Genomic DNA, 22,477 nt, shown 5'->3' with positions numbered 1-22,477 from the left:
TTTAAAAACTATTATGGTATAGAGTCGGGGGGGGGGGGGGTAAAACGTCATCTCACTTCAGGCTTATTGGCAGTTAGCAGTGTTATCAAATCCCAATAGTAACCGCAAGAAAATATAAGCATGATTTCTCCCTTACATTCTTGACTTACTACAGTTTTCGATATCATGCAAACTTGGCAGTTGCAGGCTGCCAGCTGAAATTTGATTTTCTATTCCGTCAATCAAAAAAAATTATACAATATATGCATTGTATTCGTCTAGAACATGAAATTATCTCGACCCAGACCTCCAAATGTTCCCGAACGTGACGTCACAACAAATAACCAGCTTGATGCGCCTGTCGAGTCGAGCCAAGATGGCTACCAAAAAACAAGGCTCACACGCATCCTTCCCTGAAAACGAGTACTTCGCGGAAGGACGAGAGTTATTTGAGGCATGCAGGAATGGCGATGTTAGTAAAGTCCGTCGACTGGTCAGTGCCAATGCAAACGTAAATGCAAGAGATACTGCTGGAAGAAAATCCTCGCCGCTCCATTTTGCTGCTGGTAGGTAGTCAACTTGAATCCTTCGACAATATTCTCAAGTTAGACACTCTAAATGATAACGAAAAGAGTAATAAACTCTCAGTACTTATCAGTGAATACATATAAGCCTTATTCCAGGCTGATGTATGGTCTACTTGAAGTATGTGGAAGGCTTCAAATTTCAAGTTTGTCTGAGGCTTTCTTTCTTTATGAATGACATCAGTCGTACCGACAGCGTATAGGTTCTTTTATTTAACATAAACAATGACTTATATAACACCCTGTAACTTGTTTTTTTATGCCAATGCATTCCTTAGGCTTTGAATTTCAAATCAATTTTTATTTCAAAGCTTATACACTGTTTGAATTTCAATACTTTGTGATCAAATTTCTGAAATTTTTCACCTTATCAGTCGTTGAGGTTTTTTAAGCTTATTGTCCATATTTGTTTGTCGTCGAATTTTTCTGTCAGACAAAACGATTCTTCCTTTTTATGACTAAATAATCTAAATCCATGGTAAATATAAAGAAACTTGCTGTTTTTAATCCTTTGTTAATATGTTTTTTTTCTATAAAAACAATGACCATCTTGTAAGCTTGTGTCGCATTTTTTTCTTTTATTATTTGTATCACTTTTAGTCTTGATATTTTCTCGTTGTCAACAAAAGGCAAGCTGCGAGCAATTTATTTATATCATTCATTTCTTAATAAACAAATAGTTTATTTTTTTAACCAATTCTCTTCCATCTCTTCATTCGTTTGTTTTGTTTTGTCTATCAAATTTTCTGTTTATGAAAACGAAAATCTTGATTGAAATTGATAAATGGTCTCAAAAATTAGTTTCTGACATCACGGAGAGACAATAATTACTCAAGAAATTAATTACTCGAGACGAAGTCACATTTGTGAGTATTGATTGCATGGATGGCATGATCAGATCTGTAGCAGATGTTAGATTGACGAATAACTTATACCTTTTGTTAATCTGCTTCAATGATTTGATAATATATTCAAACCATTTTAAAAGAAAATTAGAACACATGCAAGTGTCATATCGACAGCCATTGACAGTTGGTTTCAGATACATTATAACTACTATTATGTTCCAAGTTGCCATTGGTAACCAAGTTATCATTATGATGTAAAATAATATACTTGTAGCTATTTGTAAGCTGAGTAGCTTAAGGAGGGAATCTTATAGTCCATTTATTAGTCCAGGTTTCTCCGTTTTTGGTTATTTTCTATTACTATACCACTAGTTCTCTTCTCAAGACAGATGTCATTGTTCTAAGAAAAAATACAAGAAAATAGATTTACATGACATTTTATCATTTAATATTTCAGCAATTGGGCTGTGGCCATCATCATCATTATTTTAATTTGCATTTGATTCCATTGTTGCTATTGGTTACAATGTTGTGTGTACCTCCAGCAATATTGAAATCAGTTAGAAATTTTTATTGATGATTTTGCTTTTCAAATTTCATTAATGATATAAATGATATCCTCAGGTTTTGGTCGAAAGGAGGTAGTGGAATACTTATTACAGTGTGGAGCTGACGTACATGCAAAAGATGATGGTAAGGGAGCTTTCCTTTATACTTGTTTGCGATATGATATGGAAACTGACGAATAATAACGATATCAAGCTCTTATTTAATTATTATTTTGTTTATTACACATTGACAGTCAATAAAGTATAGTATGATATAGCGTTATATTGCCATCATGGGAATAATATTTTGTATTTGACTTTATAGGTGGCTTAATTCCTCTGCATAATGCATGCTCATTTGGTCATGCTGAAGTTGTTAGAATCCTATTAGGACATGGTGCTGATGCCAATGCCAGAGATAACTGGAATTACACCCCATTGCATGAAGCTGCTGTCAAAGGCAAAGTAGATGTTTGTGTTGGTAAGTGGTGCTTGCCATTTCTCTCTTTTACATGTATACATATAGTCCTATTATATCACATTGCCAGGATAATTATTCTATTAAGTTCCTTATCATTGCTAGTTAGGACCTTTGATGCTGTATAGTTAGAGATATTTGAATAGATATAGGAAACATTCACAACAGAATGCCATCTAAAATGTTAGAAATTCTTTAATGTATTAATTATATATTTTTTCAGTACTTTTACAGCATGGAGCGGACCCTAATATCAGAAATACAGATGGGAAAACAGCTTTAGATGTAGCAGAATCCCCTGCAAAATTAGTACTTACAGGTGGGTTGTCTAATCTAGGAATACTTTAGACCCAAGAAAATGATCAGAAATAATTTTAATTTACTTAGAAAATGTGTGAATCATTTGGGAACCATGGGTGGCATAGTAGCATTGCACTTGCCTCTTACTTACTGGGGTCTTGGGTTTGATTCCCAGACATTCCCATTATACATGTATGTGAGTAGAGTTTGTTAAGTCTCTCTCTTGATCTGATGGGTTTTTTGGAGCCACGTTCTCTGTTTTTCCTAACTCCACCAAAACCTACCATGCCAAATTCCAATTCTATCTGTGAGTTAGCTATGCCCTGACTTTGATCAGCCCAAAGGCTGTTTCAGGATATCAATAGTATTTGAAGGTGTAAGCACAAAAATTCTGTGTCAACCAAAATGATCTACTTAGTTTCTTGCTAGCTCTTCTGTATCTACAGCTAATAATATTCAATATTAATAGGAGATTACAAAAAGGATGAATTATTAGAAGGAGCAAGAAGTGGAAATGAAGAAAAGTTGATGTCATTATTGACACCTCTTAATGTCAACTGCCACGCTAGTGATGGTAGGAAATCGACTCCTCTTCACTTGGCAGCAGGATATAATAGAGTAGGTGTAGTCCAACTATTGCTGAAGCATGGTGCTGACGTTCATGCAAAAGATAAAGGGTGAGTAGCATTTTATTTGGAATTGTTTTTTATTTAAATGTATTAAGCATTTCAATGATATCTGTTCAGTATCGGTAGTTATATTCAATTACCATAGACTTGGTATCACATGTGAATAGAATTTGTTAGATATCCCTTTTGATTTGAGGGGTTTTCTCTAGGTCCTTGGCTTACTTTCCTTTGCTACTAACACACTAAATTTCAATTCTATCTGTGAGTTACAGTAGCTATGCTCTGACCCAAAAGCTGTTTCAGGGTATTAACAAACAATTTGAAGGTTATGTTAGTGACTACTGCTGGCTTATCCAAACACTTTCATTTATATCAAATAGTTCCTTGCTGATTGTTGTTACATTCATAATAGTTTGTTTTATCAACCATAAATTTAATAAATATGATCCGAGCTTTCATTTATATCTTACAGTGGACTGGTGCCTTTACACAATGCTTGCTCATACGGACATTTTGAAGTTACTGAACTGCTTATCAAGGTATGTTTTGAAGAATAATTTTCATGATTTACCATTTACTGTCGTTCACCATTCTGAAGTATTCTCTGATCATTCTCTTCCAGCATGGTGCCAGTGTTAATGCCATGGATTTGTGGCAATTCACTCCTCTTCATGAAGCTGCTTCCAAAGCTAGGTAAATTTATTTTACTTAATATTGTTTGACTGCACTAGCTTTCTATACCCAATAGTATTATATGTATTTGCTCAAATTATTTATTGGTTACCAGGATTGAGGTGTGCTCATTACTACTGGGTCATGGAGCTGATCCAACCCTCTTGAACTGTCATTCTAAGAGTGCCTTGGATGCTGCTCCCACTAAGGAACTCCAGGAGAAGCTTCTTTGTGAGTACTTTGCTTTGCTGAACACTCTTGTCCAATCAGAATTGAGTAATTTTGTAGAGTGTATTTTAAGTGTGATAACACAGGGGCATTGTCATACCCAGCGGGCCCACCCTCTCTCCCAATCCTCACATCATAGAAACCAAAACATCTACGTAGTCATGTGATAAATTCAATTTACCAATGTTCTGAAAATGGGTTTTGGGTCCCACTCCCCAAGGCAAAATCCTGGCTACGCCCCAGCAACGACTTGTGGAAATAGAAGAAACTAATCCAATATTCTAAGAATAATGACGTTATGAATAATAAGAGTTAACTGATGTTAGATGTGATAATTTTTGTTGCAGCTGAATTCAAAGGTCATCAAATACTTGAAGCAGCCAAGTCATGTGATTCTAACAAGATCAAGAAACTCATCACACCTGATAGCATTAACTTCCATCACACTATAACCTTAGATTGTCCACTGGTATGCTCAATATCTTGAAATTCATTTAAATCTATTAAGCTTTGGCTGTTGTATTACATGCAGTAGAGACCTTTAGATCCGATGACGAGTACGAGAACGAGTATGAGTACGAGTACAAGTTTTTAGCTTTTAAAGAGAGGCACTATCTTTTTGTAGTCTTGATCATGTACGTAGATTGAAACTTTAGATTTTTAAAAATTGAAAATCGACTACGATTTAGTGTTAACTAGACACGCACAGGACCAATTTTAAAACTCGTACTCGATCTTGTGCTGGTCATTGTATCTAAAGGTTGCTAGTGTGGGATATATCACAACAGAGATAGACTCCAAATTAGGTGAAAGTCCAAAGATTGAATCGGAATTCAAATTTTGATTTTTAAGGAGGGAGGAAAATTGGAGAACCTTGATAAATACCCTCAAAGCACAGGAAAGAACCAACTTGTAAGCAGCTCTACCCACATTGAAAGCCCAGGAATCAAACCTGGGTCACATTGGCAAGAGATGATGTGTTAACAGCACACACAACTCGTGCTTCCCTAAAAGTTAACAAGTTTGATGGTCTTTGGAGATACATGTATGTTCTTTTCTCATTTATAGTTTGCGATATCACAACAATGTAAAAAATGCTATATTAAAAGGGTGTGAACTGTTACTGACTTTAATCTCACCAACAAAATTTCAGAAATTTAATAACTTTTGGTTTGTTTCCCTTAGCATTTTGCTGCTTCTTCATCTTCACCCAAAAGAAAAAATGTTATTGAGAGCCTACTAAAGAAGGGTGCAGATCCTAATGTACAAAATAAAAGGTAATCATTTGCCTAGATAATTTACAAGAGAAAACTATTCCTTTTCTGATAATGATTGTATTTATTATTACATTTTTATAGTTCATATACACCTCTACACATAGCTTCAGAGAAAGGACATTACGATGCAATGGAACTTTTACTTAAACATGGAGCAAAGGTACATCCATATTTACTATTATGCCACTAAAACATTTAGGTCAAGGGCATTATAGGATGTGTTCATAAATCCATCGTTTTAGTGTGACATTTAGTATGTATCCATTCAGCCAGGTGTATATGTATTATTATACATGTATGCGAATTTGAAATGTCTATAGTGAATAAATACAATAAACTAGTTTTATGTGTGTATGAGAATATATATGAAATATATATTTTTATCATATGACCCGTATGGCCCTGCTCGCGCGCTCTAATAAAACCATTGGAAAAAGTCACGTGATGGGGGCCGGACGGGTTGACGTAAGCGGGCCGGAAAAACCCGTCCGGCCCTGCTCGAATCCGCGCGCTTTCTCTTTTTTAGCTTTTATTTTTTTATTGATTTTTTCGTGAGGGTCATATGATAAAATGCTTATTGCCTGAGTTAGGTCGGGCCGTACGGGAAAATATTTGGCTCTCGGTCATTTGTACGGACCTCGCTGCGCTCGGTCCGTACGGCATCACCTCGAGCCAAATATTTTCCCGTACGGCCCTCCCACTCAGTCAATAAGTACATAGTACTGCCGTTGTAATTTATATATCAAATTGAGCTGATCCTCGCAGTATATGAAGCAACTTTTGCAGCTGCAAATTGAAAGACTCAGAAAAAATTCTGAGTCTTGAACTAGTTTTAGCAGCCTTCTTGTTGACATGAAGGACCATCGTTTGACATTACTAGATATGACAGTCAAAATTTCTTTCAAAACTCTGCTACTTAATTTTATCTCAATCCAGGCCATGTTTTATCCAGGGTTTTAAGCACAATAAAGCATTAATATGGTTTCTTTACAGCTATTATGTATTAATGAGTTACAAACTATATGTTATCTTATTTTATGCTCTCTGTAGGTGAATGTGATGGATTCTGGTGGTCAGACTCCACTTCATCTTGCAGCCATTGCAGGTCAAGCTCAGTCTTGTAGAATCCTGATGGCAAATGGAGCAGACCTTACTGCTCAGACATACCAAGGTTATACACCTTTAGAGGTGGCTACGGAGCCTGCACAGAAAGTACTTCATGTGATTGGTCAGTACTATCTTATTCAAATCATTGTCGTCAACACTGTCATTACTATCATTATCAATATCACCATCAACTATCAGCGCCATCATCTTCCTTCTCATCACCATCTTTAGGGCTTAAAATAATGATTGGTCAGTTGCTGGTCATGATGACCGGCCAAACTAGTTTTAGCTCAGTCATACCTCATTTCCGGCTCAACTATATTGGTTATAATGACTGGCAAGGCAAAGATGTGACCAGAAAATTTTCTTATTCTTGCCAAACTTTGTGCGATGACCAGCCTTTTTTTAAGCCCTGATCATCAATTTTTCATGTCCTCAATTTATTTATTTATTTCAAAAAAAAATTATTTAATTTCCCCCCTCAGATGATCCAGTTTCTCCAGTGACTGATGCTGAAAAGCAATTACTAGAAGCTGCAAAAACTGGTGACATGGAGACTATAAAGGTTAGGGTACTACTGTTTTTTCATTTCCCCCTCTCACACCTGAAGTGGATGGGTGAATGGATAATATTGGTAAGAGGTGCACTAGTTATTTACTCCCAATACCTGATAGACCTTTCAAAGGGAACTGAGGGTGGCATAGTGGTACTGCACTCACCTCTCACCTCTGGGGTCTCAGGTTAGGGTTAGGATTTCCAGACTCTGCATCACATGTGAGTAAAATTTGTAAGGTCTCTCCCTTGATTCAAGGGTTTTTCTCTCAGTTCTACATTTTCTTCCCTCCATAAAATCTAACATGCTAAATTCCAATTCAATCTGAGAGACATCCATGCCCTGACTTATATCAGCCTAGAGTTTGTTTTAGGGTTTGATCTGGGATTTAGCAGTGCCCTGACATTGATCAGCCCAGAGGTTGTTTCAGGGTTCTATCTGTGAGTTAGCCGTGCCCTGACTTAGATCAGCCCAGAGGTTGTTTCAGGGTTCAATCTGTGAGTTAGCTGTGCCCTGACTTAGATCAGCCCAGAGGTTGTTTTAGGGTTTGATCTGGGATTTAGCCATGCCCTGACTTAGATCAGCCCAGAGGTTGTTTCAGGGTTCTATCTGTGAGTTAGCCGTGCCCTGACTTAGATCAGCCCAGAGGTTGTTTCAGGGTTCAATCTGTGAGTTAGCCGTGCCCTGACTTAGATCAGCCCAGAGGTTGTTTCAGGGTTTGATCTGGGATTTAGCCATGCCCTGACTTAGATCAGCCCAGAGGTTGTTTTAGGGTTTGATCTGGGATTTAGCCATGCCCTGACTTAGATCAGCCCAGAGGTTGTTTCAGGGTTCTATCTGTGAGTTAGCCGTGCCCTGACTTAGATCAGCCCAGAGGTTGTTACAGGGTTTGATCTGTGAGTTAGCCATGCCCTGACTTAGATCAGCCCAGAGGTTGTTTTAGGGTTTGATCTGGGATTTAGCCATGCCCTGACTTAGATCAGCCCAGAGGTTGTTTCAGGGTTCTATCTGTGAGTTAGCCGTGCCCTGACTTAGATCAGCCCAGAGGTTGTTACAGGGTTTGATCTGTGAGTTAGCCATGCCCTGACTTAGATCAGCCCAGAGGTTGTTTCAGGGTTCTATCTGTGAGTTAGCCGTGCCCTGACTTAGATCAGCCCAGAGGTTGTTACAGGGTTCTATCTGTGAGTTAGCCATGCCTGACTTAGATCAGCCAAGAGGTTTTTTCAGGGTTCTATCTGTGAGTTAGCCATGCCTGACTTAGATCAGCCAAGAGGTTATTTCAGGGTTCTATCTGTGAGTTAGCCATGCCCTGACTTAGATCAGCCAAGAGGTTATTTCAGGGTTCTATCTGTGAGTTAGCCGTGCCCTGACTTAGATCAGCCCAGAGGTTGTTACAGGGTTTGATCTGTGAGTTAGCCATGCCCTGACTTAGATCAGCCCAGAGGTTGTTTCAGGGTTCTATCTGTGAGTTAGCCGTGCCCTGACTTAGATCAGCCCAGAGGTTGTTACAGGGTTCTATCTGTGAGTTAGCCATGCCCTGACTTAGATCAGCCCAGAGGTTGTTACAGGGTTCAATCTGTTAGCCGTGCCCTGACTTAGATCAGCCCAGAGGTTGTTTCAGGGTTCTATCTGTGAGTCAGCCGTGCCCTGACTTAGATCAGCCCAGAGGTTGTTTCAGGGTATCGATAAAATTTCTAGTTGTTTTTCAACATAAAACATTCCTTGTGTATGTCCTGATTTCCTTCTATGATTAAATTTACTATTATATTTAATTACGAAATGTTTCCCCCAGAAACTGTGCAATAGCATAACCGTGAATTGTAGAGATCTAGATGGCAGGTGCAGTACTCCTCTTCACTTTGCCGCTGGCTATAACCGTGTTACAGTAGTGGAGTACCTTTTGTCTAACGGTGCCGATGTACATGCTAAAGATAAAGGGCAAGTATCTTTAGTCTCTCATGGAATTTTTTGGATGAAATTATTATATTATGAAACTATTATTATATGAAGCTATTATTTCATTTTAAAATTTATGACAACAAGCTTGGTCCTTGACATTTCAATACCTTCAGGCATCATTCTCAAGAGTGTTTAGGCCAAACAAAGAAATAAGTGTGTTTCCTGTTGCATGAGAAAAATAATTGGGGGTCATGCCAGTAGGTCAGATTTGTTTCACTGATACAACAGTGGAAATGAGCTTACTGGGAACCCTGTGGTGCATTTGGGAATGAAAAAAATATTGGGGTCAGAAAAAATTGGAAAGAAAATTAGGGTCGGTCTTGCAATAGGAAACACACTAATTATTTTTTGTTTGACCTTACAGTACGCATGCAATTGATTCTAGCAGAATTAAAACTAGAATCAATCATGTGTTTCAAACACTCTTCAGAATTCTTTTCTTATAATAACAATGCTTTAGAATCCATTATTTAGTTTGAAACTGTTATTACAAATTATAATTAAATTATTATGATCAAATATTTAGTTTTAAACTATTATTACAAAATATAATTAACCTGTTTAATTTTTTTTGTTTCAGGGGTCTGGTACCACTGCATAATGCTTGTTCATATGGACACTATGAAGTAGCTGAATTACTAGTTAAGGTAAAGTGAGGATAGAGCTTTCCCAAATTCTCTCATTTTATCCTGTTATTTAAAAAAATATTTAAGTGCAAGTTTGCCGATAAAAAATATATTTGACTTTTTTTTTCCTTAATAGTTTGGGGCAAATGTCAATGTTGCAGATCTTTGGAAATTCACACCTTTACATGAAGCAGCTGCTAAAGGAAAATATGAGATATGTAGACTTCTTCTGAAGGTTTGTATAACTGTTAGCTATTATAGTATATTATAGTAGTAGTGTAGTTCCAGGAAACACCAATACTTCCCGTGTGGAAAGATATCCCTATTTCTGGAAAATAATGTTTCGTTAGGCTGCGATCATAATGTATGGCAGAGGGGGGGGCAGGTGGAAATTTGAAATGTCCGGAATAATTCTTAACAGCCCCCCTTAAAGTCATGCAAAAAATACTAACCCCCCTAAGCAAGGCTTGTAGCTTCTTCCAAAAATTGTGCATCCCCCCATTTTTCTGATAACATTTTGCCCATCCCCGGCTTTTTCCTACCAAAATTTTCCCAATCCCCCCTCAATTTCACCTGCCCCCCCCCCCCTCTGCCATACATTATGAACACAGCCTTAGATATCTCAAAATTTCTTTATAAAACACTTCATAGTGGGTGCGGGATGGAGGGGGGTCTTTTATCAAGATTATTTTTTGGAGTTCATGTACTTAAAGACCAATTCATATTTGGTGTGTTTCAAAAAGATTGACATCAAACAAATTCAATCAATGAGGAGGGGGTAGTACACGTATTGATTCCTCTTCCTGGGGGAGGGGGGAGGGTAGGACTATTTTCTGGAGCTCATGTACATGTACCATTGGTATAGGGTGGTTGAGAATGGGGTCGTACATGTATCAATTCCTCTCCCTGGGGAGGGGGGAGGGTAGGATCATTTCCTGGAGCTCATGTACATATACCATTGGTATGGGTAAAAACATTTACATCAAACAAATTCAATCATTGAGAACGGAGTCGTACATGTATTGATTCCTCTCCCTGGGGCAGGGGGTTAGGGTATTTTCTGTAGCTAAAACACACATAGACAAACTTTACATCAAACAAATTCAACTGTTACAGCATGGTGCAGACCCTCAAAAGAAGAACAGAGATGGATACACCCCTCTAGACCTTGTCAAAGAAGGAGACAATGATGTTGCTGATTTACTAAGAGGTATGCTAATTGTTTTTGAAGAAATAATCTTGTATGAAGTACAAAAATACCTCATATTGCATTGTGAAAGAATTTCATAGTTCTTTTTGTATTTTCCTGTTCTCCTCATAAAATGTATTTCAATGAAATATTTTTTTACAAAACTAAGAGGAAAAAAAATTTTTTTTGTTCCTTCTTTATTTTATTATTTTGATTTGAATCAGAAACAATAGTACGAAAAATACCTGTTGTAGTAAGTCATAAAACAGCCCTGTCCGTAGCTACCATTTGGCCATTGGTCCAATTTCAAAAAAGTAGTCCAATTTTTTTATTTACTTATGCAATAATTTTTTATGAGAGCGGGGAATGGTTTTGACTGTAAACCAATCAACCATACTTGGGTTCAAGGCCCTGTAAAATGAGTGTTTAACAAGTGTAAAATGACAGTTTTGTAAACAATAACAGGTATGTTATTTGATAATATAATACTAAATCTAAACAATCTCTATGTTATGCGAATGAAGGTGATGCTGCTCTACTTGATGCTGCAAAGAAAGGAAACCTAACAAGAGTTAGTTATTATTCAATGTCATTATTATTATTCAACAAGCTCTCAAGTGTTTTTATTTTTTAATACTTATGTTAAAATAAGTCATTTTTAAGTAAAAAAAAAGATGGTTTTGTTAATCAACTCATTTTACATCATTTCCATTTTCAAATGAGTTTTCTGTTTCAAGTGAAAAAAGTTTAGGGCAAACTTTAACAAAATCTATAAAGATATATTTTAATGTTATTCTTATGAAGCATAATAATTATCTTAAATGTGGTTTAGGTGTCATATTTTGTTAAATTGGTGTTGTACTGTGGTGTTGTTTATGATGTTCCCAGTCTTTTCTTATAATTATTGTTGCTATTTTTTTGCTTTTGATAATATCTTGTTTAGTTTGCCCTAGTTATCATACCAATGAGATCTGTTGCAGTGTTTTTATAGCATTACTCTTCTCCAGAGCCTCTTTAAAACTAAGAAATTCCATGTTGCATTCTGTTAGGTGTGAAAATAATGTGTGTTATATAAATAGCTAATTATTGTTGCTGTCTGTTTAGGTGACTAAACTTGCTACTACAGAAAACATCAACTGCAGAGACACCCAAGGCAGAAATTCAACTCCACTGCATTTGGCAGGTTTGTTATTCACATAAACTATCACCAGAAGTTCTTAAATTTGATGCAGTTATCTTTTGTAAGTGTTAATGCTACATTTCCCTCACAGGGTGTTTGAAATTTCTAGGGGTGGGGAGGGTCTGAGAAGAATTTTTATCAACAATTTTCTTTATAAGAATGTTGGGCCAAACTGATTGTATAACATACATCTTCCTTGAGATTTGCTCCACACACATTACCAATACATTCTTTATTTATAATGCACAACACTCAATGTTGATTTTAACGGAGGGAGGAAAACCAGAGAACCCGAAGAAAAACCCTTTAGGCAAGGGTGAGAACAACACATCAAACAAACTCAACTCATATGTGGCTCAGCTGGGAATTAAACCTGCTTTAATCCTAGGTTTGAACTGCATGTACAGATGTAAGAGGCAGAGCTGTAGCAGTGCATGCCATCGCCGATGCATGCCATTGCCGATGCATGTAATAAGTCATGCGGGGCTGTTTTGTAATTCTTCTTGAAATACTCAGCATTAACAATTTTTAGATTGAGATTTTATTTTATTTTCTCAACAGCTGGATACAACCATCTTGATGTTGCAGAGTACTTACTGGAACATGGAGCTGATGTGAATGCACAAGACAAGGGAGGCTTGATACCTTTACACAATGCCTCGTCCTATGGGGTAAGTAAACAAGAGAGTGCAACCTCTATTAGTGGATCTTGATTGCTACTACATGTAACATATACAGATCTGTTGATGATAAATAAAAGCAAAGAATAGCAAATGCTTCTGTGATGTTGTAATCATGATGATGAATGCTTGTTTTCAGCATGTAGACATAGCTGCTCTTCTAATAAGATACCATACTGATGTAAATGCCACTGATCGCTGGTTATTCACACCTATTCACGAAGCAGCTCAAAAGGGCAGAACACAACTTTGTGCACTTTTGGTAGGTGCATTGATGTTATTTAATTCACTTACTTATTCATTGTAAACCTTTTTTTATAATTTAATTAATTGCTCAACATTTAGAGGGCGTCAACATTACAGAGAGAAATTCATTGTAAATCTGGTCCACATGCCTTAAAGGTGTTTTTGAACAAAATTATTTTGTGCGAACATCTCAGTTCTCTGATATAGATATGATTGCCAGGCAATCATCACACTTGCTGCCTTTCCATTTCAAATTGTAAAATTGCAAACAATTCATTGGAAAAAAAATTTTTTCTCATGCTGAGAAAACCTCATCGAGCAACCTTAAGAGCAGGATTAATAATTGTTGTCTTTTTTTATGGAATACAGCTGGCCCATGGTGCTGATCCATCCATGAAGAACCAAGAAGGACAGACCCCTTTAGACCTTTCAACGGTAACATTTTATTTCATGATTCACTTGCCTTGATGTTGAACTGTGCAAATCCCAAATGTGTGATTATTTTTAGTGTATTGAATTATTTCCTTAATAGGGTATTTGCTGCCTTATTTGGTGAATAAGAAAATGTCATACACTGTATCCAGCTGAGTGGTGAATTTGGTTTTAGCCAATCACAGCGCATTTAGCTGTTTTGCCGCCAGCCCTCATTCCCAGGCTATTGTAACCCAACTTTTGCACATTTCTCTGTTTTCTTTTGACTAAAATATAATATACGTGCCTACAAGAAGCAGAAATATGGAAAGGAAGAATAAAAACAATTTCACTTTACTGCCATGTTTAAGCTTAGGGCTGGTCATTTTTTCCATTCCTGCTTTGTGCGCTGCATACACCTCTCAGCTGGATAGCCTGGGTGTCAATACCCAATGAGCAGTGAAATATTAAGGTTGAGCACTGGTTATGTCTCTCATACCCAAGAATATAGATGCATTGTAGAGGTTTTGCACCATCACGTGCCCATTTCATAATCCAGCTTGGGCTTCCTGTGGTTAGATGGCAGAACAATAAAATCCCTTTGCTCTTGGGAATTGAATTCTTTCTCCTGTAAAACGACTGTATTATTTCTGCCATCTAACATGGCTGCCATCACATGGTGGTGCATGACCTCTATAGACTGACGTTAATGATATTACTTTTCCTCAAGGCTGATGATGTCAAGTGTCTATTAGGAGATGCAATGCTGCAACACAATGCCACGAGCCAGGCTCCTGCCACACCCACTAAAACCCCATCACCAGTATCTGCTGCTGTATCTACCGCTAGTGGCGTTAGCCCATTATCACTAGCTAACAGTAGTCTGCTAGCAAGCAGTCCTGCTGGATCCGGTGATGGAGCAATAAGTAACAGATCTGTATCAGAAGCTCAAGGGCAAGCAGAGGCTAAACATTCTTTATCAGGTATGTATGAGAAGCATAGCTTTTTTCAACAACTATAAGAGTATGGGTGGTGGGAGACTGCAGATAATGATTTGTTATAAAAAATTACTGATAATACTTAGTCTTGTTGCCCAGACAGATCACACTGGAATATTGTAGAGGGGCAGATTCAGAAATTTGTAAGGGGGGAGGGGGAGGGGGGGGGGTGTCTGAAATGAAAAAAGTGATAATGTATTAAAGTAATCAATAATCCTTATCTGACTCATTTAACTTGTTCTTGAATAGATTTAATCTTATGCAACTTAATCTTGAGTCAGACTAAAGATTTGAGAAACAGAATTTATATTGTATTATATTTAGTATTATATTATAATAATATCTGCATTACGATATTAAAATCTGAAGATGGCAGACGTTATTGCCGAAACATGTCAGTTAAACTAAAAATTGTCGTGTTTTTTTATAAAAACGGATATTAATAATTAATAAAAAGAAAACCTGTATATAAAACAAAAACAAAAAAAAACAGGTGGCTTGGGGGGTGTCTGATGCACTACAAGACACCCCCCTGGATCTGCCCCTGAAGTATAATTTATTTTCTCCTACTAAAATTTTAAAAACATTTTTGAGTGAATTTAGCTCAGATAATCCATGAGGATGATTCTGTATATGATTTACAGATTTCTCCTGGGTGACTGATTTCTAGGTGTTTTCCTTATATTATTCATACTTTTAAAATGATAATTACGATACAGAAATGAATTGAATTAATGGAATGATGTCATGATGTGTTTCTATCAGGTCACCCTGGACTGGATGTGGACGTTGGTCAATTCCTTGATGGCCTTCAACTCAACAACTTAAAAGATATATTCGAAAGAGAACAAGTAAGAAATGGATTCGTAATAATTTTCTCTTTATAGACCCCTTGCTGCACATCGGAATGCAGCTCAATTTGGAGGACATAACAATAGGTTTACAATTCTCAGGAAATTGAAATTATTGTGTTAAGTCCTCCAAATTGAGCTGCTTTGACTTAACATGCAAGGAGTCTATTTAAAGACAAGGGAGTATCTTAAATCGAAAACTGTTTTTAAAAATCTCTTTTATAAAATAGCAAGTACATAAATTAACAAAAACTACTGATTTATGTTTTGTATAAAAGAAAAAGAAATGACATTAGCATTTAAAATACTTTCATCTAGTTGGTGTTTAAAAGTAATCGCACTTTAACTTAGTGATTTTATAAATATTTCCAGATTTCCTGGGACGTGCTCGTAGACATGGGTCATGAAGAACTTAAAGAAATTGGTATTCATGCTTATGGCCATCGACACAAGATTCTTAAAGCAGTCAAAGAAAAACTGTCTGGTTTAGGACTAGGTCAGTACATTGATATTATTTTAGACCTCTACCCTGGGTACAATGCTTTCCAATTTTAGACCACGTGTCATTCTCTTGAGAGTAAGATTCTTTGTTTAAGTTGTATCTATCTATATTCACATGCCCTCTTATTCATTAGCATTTAAACAAAGTAATAATACTGTAGGGAATGATCTGAAATGGGAAAACCCTCCTGGTGCACTTAAATTTCGAGGGCAAAACAATAAAATGCTATATTTTATTTTTCTGCATCTAATACAATTGAGCAAAATTTTCCTTTGACGTTCATCTCCTTCCTTTATTCGTCTCTATTTTTTCATACTTCACAGAGTAATGTAGGTTAACTTTTCTTATGAAAGCATTGACTCGTTCTTTACAGGTATTGGTCCATTCTCAGTAGCTAATTTACAGGGCTCTGTAATACAAGAGCTTTCACCGATGGATAAAGATTACAGTTCAGTCGCCGATGAGGTAAGGAATCCTTTGGTATTGAAAACAAGAAACCCTCTTGTAAATAATCTCAAATTGAATATCGAATGTATCAATTATAAATCCTGTTTGTCTTTTAGACTGGTTTTTTTCTCATTTTCTCTTTCTTTTCTTATTCTAGATGCAGTCAACTGTCGTTGAGCACCGAGACAGTGGTGTTTCTGGTGGTGTGTTTGCATCCTATACAATAAACAAGGTATTTGTTACTTTGTTCCCAGTTACTCCCCTATCCACCTTCTATCACTCATCGCCATATTCTCTGGTTCTGCATTCTTGATTCTTAGTCATAATGGTGATGATGATGATGATGGTGATGATGATGGTGGTGGCAATAATGATGTTGATGATAATGATGATGGTGGTGGTGATGATGATGATGGCGATGATAATGATGATGATGATGATTGTGATGATGATGGTAATAAACTTTATATTTAGCTAAAAAGCTAATTTCTGATATTATAAATCTTTTCAGATTGAACGAGTCGTAAATACAAAATTATGGGACAAATATGTTTACAGAAGACGCGAGGTATATGCAATATACTGTTTGATAAAAGTTGGTATAAAGATCGTTTTCGCGACCCTGTGTTTTTCAAATGCATTACATAAGCGTAATGTTTACGTGTTGGAGAGAATTCCTCTGAAAACACGTTAAGGCTCGCTTTTTCCTAAGTTCCTGTCAAAAGCTCAATGCAGGTTAGGCAAAGCGCTCTTTTAGAACATGGGTGGAGTTGGGTGGGGCCAGTACACCTTTTAAATTCTTTTCAACTTGAGGGTGGTTTGCTGAAACTATTACAGTTTACTAATCTTTTACTCGTTGCTCGTATTGCATTATTAAGTTGTATTAATACGTGTTCTTTTTCCCTCCCAGATCTCAGATTCCAATCATAATCATGCAAATGAAAGAATGCTCTTTCACGGTAATGAGATTATACCATTCAATAATATAAACCTATTTCAAAAAACGTTGTCATCGCCAAAGGCAAATGGTTTCGTCGACTACAAACAACAATGAATCAGTCTCAACTCTAAGGTCCATGTTCTTAACGTGAATAAGAAGCAGAAACACAAGTCATTCTAGCTATTCTTGGATCTTGGAAGGTCCTATCTCCTATTGCTTTTCGCCTATCGCCAAAGGCGATGACAACGTTTTTTGCAATAGCGGTATTATTGATAAGTTTTGAGCAAACGAAACACATAAAAAAACAAATAAAAAACAAAGATGGCAATTTTACACCTGCCTCGTTGACGTTGACTTTATCGATATTTCAACAGACATTTTCCCATTCATTCAAATGCTTTTTTTCTGTCCTTCCCAATGCAAACTTGGTGTAGGTGCGGGTAATATAACTTCAACCAGATTTAAACTTTGCGTACTATTTAATAAACTAGCTATTGTATATTTGAACAGGTTCGCCATTTATCAATGCTATCGTACAAAAAGGATTCGACGAGCGTCATGCGTACATCGGTGGTATGTTCGGTGCAGGCATCTACTTTGCTGAGAACTCATCTAAAAGTAATCAATATGTATATGGGATAGGAGGAGGGCAAGGCTGCCCTAAACATAAAGATAGATCGTGTTATTCTTGTGAAAGGTAAGTGCACTCGCATTTCTTGTCTAATTACTTGTAAGGATGTTTCGTTTAGTTCTTTAACGATATCACCTTAGATAATGGTCACATTATCGGATAGGGTGCGGAGTTTAGAGTATGAAAAAGATAATTTATAACCGACTTGCACTAACAGGTCACGTGACCCTACCTCCCTTAAAACGAGCAGTTGTTTGAAAACGAACTTTAGAAATGAGAAGAGCTGCTCAACATTAGTAAAAGGGCGTAGTTTCAGCTCATAATGTTGACTATAGGATAAATGGTATTAAATATAAATGGAATATTTTATAAGGATTTGTATGGGAAAAGTGTTGGCTGGCAACCTCTTGCCATCAAGCGTATTTTCCCATACAAATTATTATAAAACATTTCATTTTATATTTAATGCAATTTTTCCTGTTTCGCTTGTTATGAGCTGAAACTTTGCCCCCCTACTAATATCGAGCTGCTCTTTTCATTTGTTGTTCATTTTGACACAGCTGCTTGTTTTAAGGGAGGTAGAGTTACGTGACCTGTCAGTGCAAGTCGTCTATTGTGTCGGGTATCCTCATAGGAAATTTTCAAAAATACCCCTTAAAAATACAAAATCATATATATTAAAAACCAAAGTTCAGTAATTTTACAAGGCGTGGCTTGACGATTTTTTTACCTCTAAGAGATACCTCACAAAAATCATAAAATGTTGAAAATATTTAATGTCCGAGTTCGAGGATGCACCTAAGCTACAATGTATGCGTGTTTATAGAATAAAAAAAGAGATGGGATCTTCGTATTTAGATATCCTAAAAGATAAATAACGAAATTCTAAATTTCAAATCTAGCTGGTTAAGCAAATATCAATACAAAATTATTAATTTTGTTTTGCTCTTCACCACCATAATACCAGTGTTTACGAACATTTCTCTCGTATGGTACTAGGTATGACAGTTTATTTGTTGCTTATCATCCTAATTATCAGCTGATAAATGGCTCACTACATTATTGTACCTTTGGTAATTTCCGTTGGGGTTCAGACCGCCTTTTCAAGTTGATAAGCCTCGATCTGCAATCCATATCCAGTATATATTGTAAAGGGTTTTCATTAATGTTATCTTTCTGGCAAGTTTTTGGGCTGTTTTTATCGGTTTGTTTGATTGACACTATTCAAATGATCATCGTTGTCATTACTCCATGAATCGATATCTTGACAGTATCTCAGTATTTCTAGAAAATACAAGAAAATTCAATCGAATACTTTTTTTCTCGTAAATAGAAAGATTTTTTATGAGTCATACACGTACCTCTACAATAAATCCTGATAATTTTCAATGCATTAAATAATTTATATTTGATTTTTATGATAATGATCGATACAACATAACATGGTTGCTTTTTCGGACCAAAAAAAAAAAAATTAAATTAATTAGCACTGTACAACAGATCTACTTTACTTCGACTGGCTTCTTCAAATGATATTGGATCCACGAAGTCCTTCATGTTATCTCACATTCCATAGCGTTTACATAGATTATTGGCTTTTCAAAATTTTTCAAGATCGCAAATTAAATATCCATTTTTTCAACTTGTGTCATCTTTCATGTCTTAAATCATTTACCTCCACTATTACTTTTCCATATCGGATCAAATAGATCTTGTCTTTTCCACGACATTACGGTCACTCCATTCTTATTGAATTTGTTCATGTTATTGCCCCAGACAACTTCTGTTATGCCGTGTGGCTTTGGGTAAACCATTTTATCAGTTTTCCGCCGTCAAAATGGCGCATTCGCCACCTGGCCACCATTCAGTCATTGGTCGTCCAAGTTCTGGAGGTTTATCGTTCGCTGAATATGTCATATATCGTGGAGAACAGGTAATTAATGATCACAATAATGCGTCACTCCCCCGCCTATTAGACTTACTGATGTATGTAACCCGAGTATCAGGCTTTGGTGGAGAGAGCCTGGTACTCAGGTTATGATGTATGTGCAGGGGCGGATCCAGGATTTTGTTCAGGGGGGTGCTGCGCACAAAGTTAACTCAGGGGGGTGCACCCCTTAGAATCAAAAGGAAAAGCCAGTATTGGTTATTTTGAAGTAGGGGCGCAAAGTCGAACCCGGGGATGCGCACTCCCTGGATCCGCCCCTGATTTGAGTAGGCCAGGTGCTTCGCCCATCTCCAACACACTACGGGCAGGCTAAGCAGTGTATAAATTCAAAAAAAAAACTTATACATTAAGTACACTGCTTGGGCTGCCTGTCCGCCAGAGAAACATACCATTATGGTTATTAAAAAAAAGCAACAAACGTCAATATTTTGCTGCTTGTAACGAGGTCATTTGCTCTTTTTTCCAGGCTTATCCAGAATACCTTATAAGCTATAAAATAAATAAGCCCGACACGTGATCTGCACTGATGGACCAGATTATATAATAATATTTTATAATATCAATTTCTAGCAATATAATCATTTGTACAGTATATATAGCAATGAATCATGTTAATAGCTAATCTTTTTAATCATTTCAATGCTGTGTAATTAAAGTGAATGTAAATATTACATATTGCCCATTTCGTAGAGCCTCGCTCTCATGCATTCAAAGACAAGCTAGATACGTAAATTCTAGTCATTGCTAATCGCCAATGATTACCCAAAGCTAGTCGAGTTTTTGAATATTTTATCTCGTTATCTTAGTATAAGAGAAAACATTTCATTGTATCTGAGAATCACATCCTTGGGAACCCTGGGGTAAAATTCTGTCGCTCACATCCGAAAGGATCCTGAGGGGATCCTCGTACCGACCTAATCACGCGACTAACAGGTTTTTCCATGACTTTCTCCTTGTGTCGTGATTTTCCTACACACACCTAATTATCTATTGAGTATCGGGTTTACTCTCAGTATGTGGGTTAAGCTAGGCCACAATTTACACACGCGCGCTTGACTTATACGTGAGGGGATCCTCGTACCGACCTTTTCACGTCAAAGCTCTGCTTTTGTGGGGATTTTAGTAAGAGTTTGAACTTCTTGTTTTGACTACGGGATCGCTGCCTGGAAGATCAAAGTTTCAATCGTGGTACAACAGCTGCCTGGCTTTCATGCCCTAAAGCTATTATTACCCTTATCTGATTGGTGTGACAATAGAACCCTAAAATCAGACAAAAGATTGACATTGTAGACAATAGTGCCCTTATCTTCGATGGATGGATAGTTGATCCATCTCTGACAGCTCGCTAATTGTCATTAATAATATTATAATGTCATTAGATGTCGTTAATTACTTTAATATTGTGACTGTGCTCAACTGGACGACATTTAACTGTAATTAATAAGTTCTTATATTTGCCTTGCCGATGCAAACGTCGGTTTTTTTTAGTTTTTAAATATGAACAAGTTATGTCAATGATATTTTTATTTAGTCTTATTTCTTTAGGTTGATTTAAAGTTTATACACGATTGTTTACTTATCGAATGTGTTCTTTGCAAGTATGTGTTACTTGTCATACGAAGTGTGTGTGGTATATTTTATTTTCTTATGTTCACATTGATTTTTATGCGTGAATTTGATTATTTTTAGTATCGTGATTTTTTTCAAATATTCATTTTTTAGTTTGGTGTAAGATGTGTCCTCATGAAAAAAATCTTTAAAGCATGCGACGCGAGCCGACGGAAGAAAAACTAAATCTTCCGTTGTTTTGAGTCGCTTCTTTTCATCGTGAAAACATGCCACTTGGTAGGAAAGTTGCGTCGGCTTGTGTTGGTAGTTGGAACTATTCTTACTCATCTTTATGTGGACCGCACAAGGCGTACCATACAAAAACATCGAAGTGATTGATGCACCATATCATCTTTTATTATTACTATTTTTTCCTTTCACTATTTTACCTACGAATGGTCAGTCTAAATTTATCTTCACCAGTTGTGCCGTACAGCATGTTTGATGCCTGTCTCTAAAAGTCGTTATTAATGGACATTTAGTCCAACCATGTACAAATTGACCCTCTACTCGTCCTCCAGACCAATTAACTTTCATAATTATCCAATTATTTAACTCCTTGATTTGATATCTTTTTTTTGCTTGAAGTCTTTCCTCAAGCAAGAAGGCACAAGTCCATTAAGAAAGCACCATACTTTGACTACTAGACTACACTATTTGTAAAGCCAGACACTAAATACATGTTGGTGTTGTAGATGAAACAGCAAGCAGAGATCACAGGATACGCAATACTAATTGCGATCCCATTATTCCCTGCGCGCGCACAGATTCAGGATGGGGCTGCGGGGTTAAATAAGTTTTAAGGGGGGAGGGGTGGACGAAGTTAATCAGCATGCCATCTATGACGACCTTGAATGACTCGTGTCTAGTTACGCTGTATCGATGTCATGACAATTGTGATAAACAACCAAATCTTGCGTGGAATTCCTCCAAAAGTATCGTTTCTATTCAGGTTTTTTATAGCAAAGCAAATATATATTTTTTGGATGAAATATTGAACTCTCGCGCCTCCATGGCAAAGCAATCATTTATGTCTCTTCAAGACTGCCTAACAGCAG

The 22,477-nt window shown here is 36.7% G+C and overlaps 1 protein-coding gene and 1 long non-coding RNA gene across 2 annotated transcripts; one reads left to right on the top strand and one right to left on the bottom strand.

The window, feature by feature from the left end:
- Window positions 1-340: 340 nt before the first annotated feature.
- Window positions 341-20,482, top strand: LOC116292861 (poly [ADP-ribose] polymerase tankyrase-1). The gene is made up of 32 exons (XM_031700216.2): window positions 341-545; window positions 2,036-2,104; window positions 2,285-2,440; window positions 2,661-2,756; window positions 3,207-3,414; window positions 3,839-3,905; window positions 3,989-4,059; window positions 4,154-4,269; window positions 4,614-4,735; window positions 5,452-5,543; window positions 5,625-5,703; window positions 6,594-6,771; window positions 7,136-7,215; window positions 8,996-9,141; window positions 9,743-9,809; window positions 9,925-10,023; window positions 10,905-10,998; window positions 11,502-11,548; window positions 12,082-12,160; window positions 12,719-12,828; window positions 12,977-13,099; window positions 13,453-13,518; window positions 14,225-14,477; window positions 15,258-15,343; window positions 15,716-15,839; window positions 16,219-16,310; window positions 16,450-16,524; window positions 16,804-16,860; window positions 17,203-17,251; window positions 17,743-17,929; window positions 19,640-19,796; window positions 20,278-20,482. Exons 1-32 carry the CDS (start codon window positions 356-358, stop codon window positions 20,326-20,328), a joined length of 3,486 nt encoding a protein of 1,161 aa, XP_031556076.2. The 5' UTR covers window positions 341-355; the 3' UTR covers window positions 20,329-20,482.
- Window positions 18,620-19,677, bottom strand: LOC116292864 (uncharacterized). The gene is made up of 2 exons (XR_004196730.2): window positions 19,539-19,677; window positions 18,620-19,147 (listed from the first exon to the last, which is right to left on the bottom strand). It is a non-coding gene; the product is annotated as an uncharacterized LOC116292864 (long non-coding RNA).
- Window positions 20,483-22,477: the final 1,995 nt, after the last annotated feature.

This window comes from Actinia tenebrosa, unplaced genomic scaffold (assembly GCF_029948245.1).
Source record: "Actinia tenebrosa isolate PJP-AT-01 unplaced genomic scaffold, QUT_ActTen_1.0 PGA_scaffold12__29_contigs__length_12842862, whole genome shotgun sequence".
Taxonomy (NCBI): domain Eukaryota; kingdom Metazoa; phylum Cnidaria; class Anthozoa; order Actiniaria; family Actiniidae; genus Actinia; species Actinia tenebrosa.
This window is presented reverse-complemented; position numbering and strand designations above follow the sequence as displayed.

What these genes read in the sequence shown, in the direction of transcription:
- LOC116292861 (XM_031700216.2), top strand. Translation starts at nt 356, where the DNA reads ATGGCTACCAAAAAACAAGGCTCACACGCATCCTTCCCTGAAAACGAG. An exon ending in TAACCTTAGATTGTCCACTG is followed by an intron (nt 4,736 to 5,451) that starts GTATGCTCAATA and finishes TGTTTCCCTTAG; the next exon opens with CATTTTGCTGCTTCTTCATC. An exon ending in AGAAAGGAAACCTAACAAGA is followed by an intron (nt 11,549 to 12,081) that starts GTTAGTTATTAT and finishes CTGTCTGTTTAG; the next exon opens with GTGACTAAACTTGCTACTAC.